The sequence below is a fragment of the Gavia stellata genome, chromosome 39, assembly GCF_030936135.1.
Source record: "Gavia stellata isolate bGavSte3 chromosome 39, bGavSte3.hap2, whole genome shotgun sequence".
Classification (NCBI taxonomy): Eukaryota; Metazoa; Chordata; class Aves; order Gaviiformes; family Gaviidae; genus Gavia; species Gavia stellata.
This window is the reverse complement of record NC_082632.1, coordinates 120831-133593: the sequence shown is the minus strand read 5'-3', so window position 1 is coordinate 133593 and position 12763 is coordinate 120831. Positions and strand designations below refer to the sequence as shown.

Below are 12763 nucleotides of genomic sequence, written 5' to 3'. Positions count from 1 at the left end.
TGGGAGGGTAACTGGGTGCACTGGGGAGGGGTTACTGGGAGGCCAACTGGGAGGGGTAACTGGGAGGTTACTGGGAGCACTGGGGGCCCTTACCTGGCGTTGGTGCCGGGGGGGCGGAGCGTGAAGTGCGATGGGGGGAGGAGGCCCCGCAGACCTGGGGGGGGCGGGAGGGACCCGGGTGTCCGGGGCTCACCAGTGCCCGGTGGCTCCGGGTGACTCTTGGCCATTGGTGGCACCTTGAGGTGGGACATGACTCCCAGTAAGTCCCAGTTACTGGGCCCCGCCACCCCCCAGTAACTCCCAGTAGCTCCCTATCCCCAGTCCCAGTCCCTTCCCAGTGACCCCCAGTGAGGGCCTGCTCCCCACTACATACAGTCCCAGTATCCCCCCCCCTCAGCCTCAATGACTCCCAGTTCCTGCCTGGTCCCAGTAACCCCCCAGTAACTCCCAGTTCCCCCTGCCATGGCCCCAGTGACTCCCAATCCCACCCTCCCAGTGGCTCCCAGTTTACTCCTTCCCCAGCCCCAGTGACTCCCAGTACCTCTCACCACAGCTCCCAGAGTCCCAGTTCCCCTCTTCATGCTCCCAGTAGACCCCAGTGACTTCCAGTTTACCCCTCATATTCCCAGTGACTCCCAGTAACCCTCAACATACTCCCACTAACTCCCAGTGACTCCCCATTCCCCCCCTCAAGGTCCCAGGGCCTCCCAGTACCCCCAGTGACTTCCAGTAACCGTCTCCTCATACTCCCAGCGACTCCCAGTTCCCCCCCAATGTGCTCCCAGTATCTCCCATTCCCCCCCCTCAAGGTCCCAGGGCCTCCCAGTATCCCCAGTGACTTCCAGTAACCGTCTCCTCATACTCCCAGCGACTCCCAGTTCCCCCCCAATGTGCTCCCAGTATCTCCCATTCCCCCCCTCAAGGTCCCAGGGGCTCCCAGTACCCCCAGTGACTCCCAGTAACCGCCCCCTCATATTCCCAGTGGCTCCCAGTATGTCCCAGTAGCCCCCAGTGACCCACATTCCCCCCCTCAAGGTCCCAGGGGCTCCCAGTACCCCCAGTGACTCCCAGTAACCGCCCCCTCATATTCCCAGTGACTCCCAGTATGTCCCAGTAGCCCCCAGTGACCCACATTCCCCCCCTCAAGGTCCCAGGGGCTCCCAGTACCCCCAGTGACTCCCAGTAACCGCCCCCTCATATTCCCAGTGACTCCCAGTATGTCCCAGTAGCCCCCAGTGACCCACATTCCCCCCCTCAAGCTCCCAGGGGCTCCCAGTAACTCCCAGTTCCTCCCCCCAGCCCCAGTACTTCCCAGTGACTCCCAGTTCAACCCACACGGATGCTCCCAGTACCTCCCAGTACACCCAGTACCCCCCGTCACCCCTCACGACCGCGCGGTGCACGCCGGGAAGGCGCCGCCGCTCTCCCGCTCCGCGGGGCACAGCCAATCAGCGCACGGAGCCGGGCGAAGAGCCCGCCCCCTCACTCCAGCGGCGGGAAAGCGACAGCCAATGAGAGACGGTAACGCAAAAGTCCCGCCTCCCCACTGACCAATGGGAGACCGCGCCTGGGCGTGGAGCCGCTGCGGAGCGCGCAGCGGCTAGTCCCGCCCCCCCTGCGGGGGCTCCGCCAATCAGGGCTCGAGGGGCGGGGTCTGGGGGTAAAGCGGGGGCCTGGGGGGATAACTGAGCCCTGAGGGGGTAAATTTGGGGCCTTGGGGTGTAAATCAGGGCCCAGGAGGTGTAAATCGGGCCCTAAGGGGGTAAATCCGGGCCCTGAGGAGGCAAACACAATCCCTGAGGGGGTATATCTGGGGCTTGGGGGGTAAATCTGGGGCTGTCTGGTGTAATTCAGAGCCCTGAGGGTGTAAATCTGGGCCGCGGTGGTAAATTTGGGCCCTGAGGGGGTAAATTTGGGGACTGGAGAGGTAAATGGAGCCCTGAGGGGGTAAATGGGAGCCCTGAGGGGGTAAATCTGGGCATTGAGGGGATAAATCTGGGCGTTGAGGGGGTAAGGCAGTAAATGTGAGCCTTGAGAGGGTAAATCTGGGGCCTGGAGAGGTAAATGGAGCCCTGAGGGGGTAAATCTGGGGCCTGGAGAGGTAAATGGAACCCTGAGGGGGTAAATCTGGGCCGTGAGGGGGTAAATCTGGGGCCCAGAGGGGTAAATGGAGCCCTGAGGGGGTAAATGGGAGCCCTGAGGGGGTAAATCTGGGGCCTGGAGGGGTAAATGGAGCCCTGAGGGGGTAAATCTGGGCCATGAGGGGGTAAATCTGGGTCCTGAGGTGGTAAATGGGAGCCCTGAGGGGGTAAATCTGGGTGTTGAAGGGGTAAATCTGAGCCCTGAGGAGGTAAATCTGGGGCCTGAGGGGGTAAATGGGAGCCCTGAGGGGGTAAATCTGGGGCCTGGAGAGGTAAATGGAGCCCTGAGGGGGTAAGTCTGGGGCCTGGAGGGGTAAATGGAGCCCTGAGGGGGGTAAATCTGGGGCCTAGAGGGGTAAATGGAGCCCTGAGGGGGTAAATCTGGGGCCTGGAGAGGTAAATGGAACCCTGAGGGGGTAAATCTGGGCCGTGAGGGGGTAAATCTGGGGCCCAGAGGGGTAAATGGAGCCCTGAGGGGGTAAATGGGAGCCCTGAGGGGGTAAATCTGGGGCCTGGAGGGGTAAATGGAGCCCTGAGGGGGTAAATCTGGGCCATGAGGGGGTAAATCTGGGTGCTGAGGTGGTAAATGGGAGCCCTGAGGGGGTAAATCTGGGTGTTGAAGGGGTAAATCTGAGCCCTGAGGAGGTAAATCTGGGGCCTGAGGGGGTAAATGGGAGCCCTGAGGGGGTAAATCTGGGGCCTGGAGAGGTAAATGGGGCCCTGAGGGGGGTAAATCTGGGGCCTGGAGGGGTAAATGGAGCCCTGAGGGGGGTAAATCTGGGGCCTAGAGGGGTAAATGGAGCCCTGAGGGGGGTAAATCTGGGGCCTGGAGGGGTAAATGGAGCCCTGAGGGGGTAAATGGGAGCCCTGAGGGGGTAAGTCTGGGGCCTGGAGGGGTAAATGGAGCCCTGAGGGGGTAAATGGGAGCCCTGAGGGGGTAAATCTGGGGCCTGGAGGGGTAAATGGAGCCCTGAGGGGGGTAAATCTGGGGCCTGGAGAGGTAAATGGAGCCCTGAGGGGGTAAGTCTGGGGCCTGGAGGGGTAAATGGAGCCCTGAGGGGGTAAATGGGAGCCCTGAGGGGGTAAATCTGGGGCCTAGGGGTTAAATCTGGGCCCTGGGGGGGTAAACGAGGGTCTGAGGGATGGCAGGACACGGACACCTGGGTTCCTCCCATTGCCCCGGACGCCTGGGTCCCGTGTGGGTGTGGGAGTGGCAGTGACGTAGGTGCCACCGGCTGTGCCAAGGGGTGCAGGGAGGTAGGTGCTGGGGGGGAAAGGCCATACCCGGACTCCTGGCTCCCTTTTTGGGGGACCCCAGGGGTGGGAGGGAGAGCTGGGGGTGAGGGAGAGCCGCACCCAGACGCCTAGGTCGCTCCGTTGCTTCGGAAAAGGAAGTGGACGGGTTCCTGCGTCCGGACGCCACATTGCCGTTGGAGCGGCAATGGCGGCCATGCCTGGGGCCCTCCTGGGTGCCAAGTCCCTCTTCTAGGGGTGTGGGTGTCCCCCCCATGACACCTGGGTCTCTGGAGAGGGTCCCATTCCAGGACGCCTGGGTCCTTCTTATCTCTATTATGGGGCTGGGGAGGGTTTCCTGCCCGGATGCCTCGGTCCCCACCCCAACGCCTGGGTCCCATCCCTGCCTGCCTGGGTCCCACCCCTGGGTGCCTGGGACCCTCTTGTCTCCGTTATGGGGCTGGGGAGGGTTTCCTGCCCAGATGCCTGGGTCCCCACCCAAATGCCTGGGTCCCTCCTATCTCCATTACGGGGTTGGGGAGGGTTCCCTGTCCCTGGACACCTGGGTCCCATCCCTGGATGCCTGGGTCCCATCCCTGGATGCCTGGGTCCCTCCTATCTCCATTACGGGATTGGGGAGGGTTCCCTGTCCGGACACCTGGGTCCCCCGCAGGATGTCCTCTCCGCCACTGTCCCAGGCGGTGGCCTCGGCCACGGCGGCCTCGGGGCAGGCGCTGCAGGCGTTGACGGGGCTGGCGGAGGCGCTGGGGACGCCGGAGACGGTGGCAGAGGTGCTAGCGGAGGCAAAGGAGGCGCTGGAGGTGGCGGAAGCGGCGCAGGCGGCGTTGGGGGCGGCGCTGGCGGCAACGCTGGGGGCGGCGGCGGGGCTGGCGACGCCGACGCCGTGGGCTCGATGCCGGAGGTCTTTACCAGGCGCTGGGGGCAGCCGCCGACGCCAGCGCTTCTGAGCTGGAACGGGAGCTGAGCCGGAACCGCCGGCGTCGCTGGGGTCTGTGGGTGGTCCGGACTGTTGCCCTGGTGCTGATGCTCCTCTGCGCCCCTCTGCGTGAGTACGGACCAGTATAGGCCAGAACGGACCAGTTCAGACCAGTAGGGGAGCCCTACGGATCTGCTTGGACCAGTAGTGCTGGCAGAGATCCCTACAGACCAGTACGTACAGGCAGGGAGCCTTACAGACCAGTAGGGACCAGTTTAGACCAGTAGGTACCACAAGGAACCACTGTAGAGCAGTAGAGACGAGTAATGGACCAGTATGGACCAGTCAGGAAGCTCTACACACCAGTAGAGACTTTCTCTTTCTCTGACCAGTATAGACCAGAATGGACCATTCAGACCAGTAGGGAGCTCTATGGATCTGCTTGGATCAGTAATACCAGTAGAGAACCCTACGGACCAGTATGGACCAGTAGGGAGCCATACAGACCAGTACAGACTTTCATCTGCCCCTGACCAATATGTACCAGTTTAGACCAGCAGAGACCACAAGGAACCACTGTAGAGCAGTCTGACAGACCAGTATAAACCAGCATGGACCAGCAGGAAGCTCTACAGACCAATAGAGACTTTCTCTTGCCCTGACCAGTATAGACCAGTAGGGACCACTAGGAATCAGTGTAGGCTGGTAGGGACCAGTACAGACCAGTACAGACCACTGTAGGCCAGTAGAGACTTTACCATACCGTGACCACTATAGACCAGTATGGACCAGTAGGGATCTTTACAGACCAGTGTGGAACAGTATGATCCTGTAGAGACCACTAGGAACCACTGTAGGACAGTATGGACCAGTTCAGACCAGTAAGGACCAGTAGAAATCCCCCAGATCTTTTTAAATCAGTAAATACCAGTAAACGACCTTACACACCAGTAACAACCAGTAAGAAATCCTATAGACCTGTAGAAACCTTACTCTGACTACTACAGACCAGTCTGGAGCTATATGGGCCAGTAAGGTGTACAGACCAGTATATACCAGTAAGGACCAGTAGGACCCGCTGTAGACCAGTAGGGACCAGTAAAGACCAGTGGGATGCCCTACAGACCAGTGTAGACCAGTATAGAACTTCCCCTGCCCCAACCAGTATGGACTGGGAGACACTGGGAGGGGGCAGGGACACTGGGATGGGGACACTGGGATGGGACTGGGGACATTGGGAAGGGGACAGCAGGAGGGGACGGGGACACTGGTAGAGGATTGGGACACCAGGAGGGGACGGGGACACTGGGACAAGACTGGGGACATTGGAAGGGGACAGCAGGGGGAAGACAGGGGACACTGGGAGGGGACAGGGACACCAGGAAGGGACAGGGACACTGGGACAAGACTGGGGACACTGGAGGGGACTGGGGACATTGGGAGGGGACAGCAGGAGGGGACGGGGACACTGGGAGAGGATTGGGACACCAGGAGGGGACGGGGACACTGGGACAAGACTGGGGACATTGGAAGGGACAGCAGGAGGGGACAGGGGACACTGGGAGGGGACAGGGACACCAGGAAGGGACAGGGACACTGGGACAAGACTGGGGACACTGGGAGGGGGACTGGGGACATTGGAAGGGGACAGCAGGAGGGGACAGGGGACACTGGGAGGGGACAGGGACACTGGGACAAGACTGGGACACTGGGACATGGGACAAGACTGGGGACATTGGAAGGGGACAGCAGGAGGGGACAGGGGACACTGGGGGGACAGGGGACAGGACACCAGGAGGGGACAGGGACACTGGGATGGGACTGGGGACATTGGGATGGGGACAGCAGGAGGGGACAGGGGACACTGGAGAGGATTGGGACACCAGGGAGAGGACGGGGACACTGGGACAAGACTGGGGACACTGGGATGGACTGGGGACATTGGAAGGGGACAGCAGGAGGGGACAGGGGACACTGGGAGGGGACAGGGACACTGGGACAAGACTGGGGACACTGGACAAGACTGGGGACATTGGAAGGGACAGCAGGAGGGGACAGGGGACACTGGGAGGGGACAGGGACACCAGGAAGGGACAGGGACACTGGGACAAGACTGGGGACACTGGGAGGGGACTGGGGACATTGGGAGGGGACAGCAGGAGGGGACGGGGACACTGGGAGAGGATTGGGACACCAGGAGGGGACGGGGACACTGGGACAAGACTGGGGACATTGGAAGGGGACAGCAGGAGGGGACAGGGGACACTGGAGGGGACAGGACACCAGGAAGGGACAGGGACACTGGGACAAGACTGGGGACACTGGGAGGGGACTGGGGACATTGGAAGGGGACAGCAGGAGGGGACAGGGGACATTGGGAGAGGATTGGGACACCAGGAGGGGACAGGGACACTGGGACAAGACTGGGGACATTGGAAGGGGACAGCAGGAGGGGACAAGGGACACTGGGAGGGGACAGGGACACCAGGAGGGGACAGGGACACTGGGATGGGACTGGGGACATTGGGAGGGGACAGCAGGAGGGGACAGGGGACACTGGGAGAGGATTGGGACACCAGTAGGGGACGGGGACACTGGGACAAGACTGGGGACACTGGGATGGGACTGGGGACATGGGGACAGGGGACACTGGGAGGGGACAGGGACACCAGGAGGGGATGGGGACACTGGACAAGACTGGGGACACTGGGAGGGGACTGGGGACATTGGAAGGGGACAGAAGGAGGGGACAGGGGACACTGGGAGGGGACAGGGACACCAGGAGGGGACAGGGACACTGTGACAAGACTGGGGACACTGGGAGGGGACTGGGGACACCAGGAGGGGACGAGGACACCAGGTGATGTCCCCATCACCTCCGCTGTCCCCACAGTGTCCCTGGATGTGGTGCGGGAGGCGCTGGGGGTGACACAAGAGAGCCACCTTGTCCCCTGCCTGGCCACCGTCGCCCTCGTCTGCCAGGTGGCCCTGTGGGGCGCGGGGACATCCAAGCGTCACTTGGCCACCGCTGCCAGCCACCAGCGTCACCAAGCCCTCCGCTACCGCCGCCTGGCCCGGGACACCGCTGCTGCCACCGCTGCCGCCACCGCTGCCACCGCCGAGGCCACCGAGGCCATCGACGCCGCCAATGCCACCCTGGGGATGCTGGAGGAGGTGACCGGTCACCTGAGGACCTTGGTGGACGCTGTCACCCAGGACTTGGAGGTGGCCCAGGGCTTCCCTGCCAGCGCCCGGGCCCTGGGGGACGCCGTGGTGGCCTTGGGGACAGCGATGGGGGACAAGGAGGGGACGGAGAGGTTGGCCCGGGCGCTGGAGGCTCTGCCAGGGGACGAGTAGGGACGGGGACGGGGACACCGGGAGGGTCCTGCTCGTCCTGGGGACACCCTGATGTCCCCTGTCCTGTCTGGGGACATCTGGATGTCCCTCCTTCTTCTGGGGACATCAGGATGTCCCCTGTCCCATCTGGGGATGTCAGGAGGGTCCTTCTCATCCTGGGGACACTCCGGTGTCCCCTGTCCCATCTGGGGACACCTGGATGTCCCTCCTTGTTCTGGGGACACCCTGATGTCCCCTGTCCCATCTGAGGGCACCTGGAGGGTCATCTTCATCCTGGGGACACCCCGATGTCCCCTGTCCCATCTGGGGACACTAGGAGGGTCCTTCTCATCCTGGGGACACCTTGATGTCCCCTGTCCCATCTGGGGACACCAGGCAAGTCATCTTCAACCTGGGGACACCAGGATGTCCCTTCTCCGTCCTGGGGACACTGGGATGTCCCCTGTCCTGCCTGAGGACACCTGGAGGGTCCTTCTCATCCTGGGGACACACTGATGTCCCCTGTCCCATCTGGGGACACCAGGAGGGTCCTTCTCATCCTGGGGACACCCCGATGTCCCCTGTCCCATCTGAGGACACCAGGAGGGTCCTTCTCATCCTGGGGACACCCCGATGTCCCCTGTCCCATCTGGGGACACCAGGAGGGTCCTTCTCATCCTGGGGACACCCTGATGTCCCCTGTCCCATCTGGGGACACCAGGAGGGTCCTTCTCATCCTGGGGACACGCTGATGTCCCCTGTCCCATCTGGGGACACCAGGAGAGTCATCTTCAACCTGGGGACACCAGGGTGTCCCTTCTCTGTCCTGGGGACACTAGGATGTCCCCTGTCCTGCCTGAGGACAGCTGGATGTCCCTCCTGGGGACACTGGGGACAGCAGGATGTCCCCTGTCCCACCTGGGGACGTCGAGGCCGTCCCCTTCATGGTCCAAGGACACCAGGGACAGGTTGGTGACACCGTCCCCTGTCCCCCCAATAAGCCTCAGGGACACGCTGAGCCCCCGAACTGTCACTGGGGGCTGGGGACATGGCAGGGACATGGGGACACCAGGGGACGGGGACACCCCCACCCCATTCAGAGGACACCAGGAGGAGGGATGTCCCCAGGCCATCCCCATCAAAGGGCTCAGGACTGTCCCCAACGTCCCCAAGGGTGCCCGGATGGATGTCCCCAAGCCATGGGGGACATGGTGGGGACAGCCATCAGCAGGGCCATGTTGGGGACAGCCCTGGGGACACTGGGGACATCATTGTGGCTGTGTTGGGGACGTGCTGGCGGCCAGCACTGGGGACACACTGGGGACAAGCCAGGGCCATACTGGGGACATCCCTGAGGCCACCTCGGCTCCAGCACTGGGGACACTCCAGGGACATCGCCAGGGCCAGCACTGGGGACACGCTGGGGCCACCATTGAGGACACATTGGGGACACACTGAAGCCACCATTGGGGACACAATGGGGACGTGCTGCAGGCAGCACTGGGGACATGTCGGGGACGTGTTGGGGACATGGCGGGGGGGACGTTGAAGGTTGCGGGTGGCCTTGTTGGGGCACCACTGGGGACATCGAGGGGAGGACAATGGGGGACATGGGGCTGCATTGGGGACAATGGGGGACATTGGGACACCGGGGGGGACACTGGGGGACACCGAGGACTGGGGGTGGCTGTGCTGGGGCCAAGTCGGGGACATTGCGGGGGGACATCGGGGACCATATGGTCGCATTGGGGACATCGGGGGACACTGGTGGCTGCAGGACCCTGTTGGGGACATTGAGGGACACCGGGGGTTGTGGGACCCCGTTGGGGACATGGGGGGCACCGAGGGCTGTGGGTGGCCGTGCTGTGGCCATGCTGGGGGACACTGGGGGACACTGGAGGCTGTGGGGTCCCGTTGGGGACATTGGGGGACACCGAGGGCCATGGGTGGCTGTGCTGGGGCCACGTTGGGGACATCGGGGGGGACATCAGGGACCACAGGGCTGTGTTGGGAACATCGGGGGACACCAGTGGCCACGGGGAGATTGGGGGACGCCGGGGGCTGTGGGACCCCCTTGGGGACATTGGGGGACACCAAGGACCGCGGGTGGCTGCGCTGGGACCCCCTTGGGGACATTGGGGGACACCAAGGACCGCGGGTGGCTGCGCTGGGACCCCCTTGGGGACATTGGGGGACACCAAGGACCGCGGGTGGCTGCACTGGGATCCCCTTGGGGACATTGCGGGGGGGGGGGCATTGGAGGCCACGGTGACCCGTTGGGGGACACTGGGGGACAATGGAGGCCGTGGGGTCCCATTGGGGACACGGCGGGGGGACACACTGAGGGGGGTGGGTGGCCGTGCTGGGGTCACGGGGCGGGTGACGTCCCCGTTGGCGGCGTCCCCACGTCCAGCCCCCGCGGGCCGAGGCCAGCCCAGCCCCAGGGCCGCATCCAGCCGCCACCGCCGCCACCGTCACCTCCCCGTCCCGCGTGTCCCCCACCGCGTCCCCACCGCTGTCACCACCACCCATGGGGACCCCCGAGGCCATCGGAGCCATCGGCCTCCCCGAGGTGGGACAAATCTCGGCGCCGGATGGCGGCGGGGGGTGTGTGGGGGGGGACATGGCGAGATAGAGGGGTGGCAGGGGGTGGCAGGGGGGACAGGGGGTGACAAGGTGGCAGAGGGGACAAGGGGAGAGGGGTCAGGGGTGGCAGAGGGTGGCAGAAGGGATGGGGGCAGCAGGGAGGTGAGGGGGGTGGCAGGGGGACAGGAAATGGGGGTGGCAGGGGGGTGACAGGGGACAGGGGGTGGCAGGGGGGTGACAAGGTGTTGGGGACAGGGGGACAGGGCAGTGGCAGAAGGGACGAGGGTGGCAGGGGGTGGCAGAGGGGACAGAGGGACGGGGACAGGGTGGCAGAGGGGTGGTAGGGGGCATGGGGGTGATGGGGGGGTGACAAGATGGTGGGGACAGGGGGTGACGGGGGGATGGGGGTGGCAGGGGGACAGGGGGACAGAAGGGACAGGGTGGCAGGGGGTATGGGGGTGGCAGGGGGGTGACAAGGTGTTGGGGACAGGGGGACAGGGCAGTGGCAGAGGGGATGAGGGTGGCAGGGGGTGGCAGAGGGGACACGGGGACGGTGGGGACAGGGAACGGGGTGGCAGGGGGTGACAGGGACAGGGCAGTGGCAGAGGGGACAGAGGGACAGGGGACGGCGTGGCAGAGAGGTGGCAGGGGGCATGGGGGTGACAGGGTGGGTGACAAGATGGTGGGGATGGGGGGATGGGGGTGGCAGGGGGACAGGGGGACAGAAGGGACAGGGTGGCAGGGGGTATGGGGGTGGCAGGGGGGTGACAAGGTGTTGGGGACAGGGGGACAGGGCAGTGGCAGAGGGGACGAGGGTGGCAGGGGGTGGCAGAGGGGACATGGGGACAGTGGGGACGGGGAATGGGGTGGCAGGGGGTGACAAGGACAGGGCAGTGGCAGAGGGGACAGAGGGACAGGGGACGGCGTGGCAGAGAGGTGGCAGGGGGCATGGGGGTGACAGGGTGGGTGACAAGATGGTGGGGACAGGGGGATGGGGGTGGCAGGGGGACAGGGGACAGGGGGACAGAAGGGACAGGGTGGCAGGGGGTATGGGGGTGGCAGGGGGGTGACAAGGTGTTGGGGACAGGGGGACAGGGCAGTGGCAGAGGGGACGAGGGTGGCAGGGGGTGGCAGAGGGGACATGGGGACAGTGGGGACGGGGAATGGGGTGGCAGGGGGTGACAAGGACAGGGCAGTGGCAGAGGGGACAGGGGTGATGAGGTGGCAGAGGGGACAGAGGGACAGGGGACGGGGTGGCAGAGGGGTGGCAGCAGGGATGGGGTGACGGGGGTGACAAGGTGGTGGGGACCGGGGGACAGGGCAGTGGCAGAGGGGACGGGGGGACAGGGGGTGGGGGTGGCAGGGTGGTGACAGGGACAGGAAGGTGAGGGGACAGGGCAGTGGCAGAGGGGATGGGGGGACAGGGGGTGGGGGTGGCAGGGTGGTGACAGGGACAGGAAGGTGAGGGGACAGGGGAGTGGCAGAGGGGACAGGGGGACAGGAGGGTGATGGAGGGACAAGGGGGGACAGGGGATGGTGGGGACAGAGGACAGGCGTGGCTGAGGGGATGGGGGTGGCAGGGGGAGTGGGGGGTGACAAGGGGACAAGTGCCATGGGGAACCTCAGGGTGGCATCTGGGGACTCTGAAGGTGACAAGGGCCTTTGGGGGACCCTGAGAGGGTGACAAGGGACATGAGGGACCCCAAGGTGGCATCAGGAGAACCTGAAGGGGACATCAGGGGACCGCAGAGGACCCCGGGGAGGGGACAAGGGACATGGGCAACCCTGAGGAGGGGACCAAGGGACATGGGGGAACCCCAGGGTGACATGGGGACAGCAGAGGGGACAGGGGACATCAGGGGACCCCAGAGGGGACAAGGGCCATAGGGGACCCCTGGGAGAGGACAAGGGACATGGGGGACCCTGCCACCGACCGTGTCCCTATCCCCAGGTGTCCCCAGAGCTGCTGGAACCGCTGGTGGCTGTGGTGGCCATCCTGGGCGAGCTGGGGGCCACCGCAGGGGACGTCCCCCTGGCCGGGCCACGGGGCTCGCTGCGGGCCGGGCTGGTGGCCCTCGTTAGCGACATTGGCCGGGCCATGGGCCACCGTCACGGAGAGGCCACCCGCCTCCGTCGTGCCCTGGCCATGGCTGAGGCCACCAGGGCCACCACAGGGGCCACCACTGGGAGTACCACAGTCACCCCTGGGGCCACCCCTGAGCCCGCTGTCCCCAGGGCCACTGCGGGGGACGCCTGGGCCACTGTGGCAACCATCACCCGCAAGTGGCAAGAGGCGGTGGCCTTGGTGGAGGCCACCTGGGCCAGGTTGACAGGGGACGTCATGCACCTGAGGGACGCCTGCGGGACTGCGGCCACCACGGTGGCCACCGCCGGGGCCACCGCCGGCCACCTGGCAGCAGCGATGGCCCGGGAGGACGGGGCGCGCCGGGAACTGCTGACGGCCACCCGGGCACTGCCGGTGGCCTCAGAGTTGGCCACGGTGGCCTCGGAGGTGGCAGCCCACAGGACA

The 12763-nt window shown here is 64.8% G+C and overlaps 1 protein-coding gene across 1 annotated transcript in view; it reads right to left on the bottom strand.

Moving 5' to 3' along the window:
* Window positions 1-8871: 8871 nt before the first annotated feature.
* The window catches only part of FLOT1 (flotillin 1), a 15065-nt gene continuing 11173 nt past the window's right edge, over window positions 8872-12763 (bottom strand). The window contains 3 exon segments of the mRNA XM_059833104.1: window positions 8872-8998; window positions 9646-9708; window positions 12362-12738. Of these exon segments, the coding sequence (XP_059689087.1) occupies window positions 8872-8998; window positions 9646-9708; window positions 12362-12738 (567 nt within the window).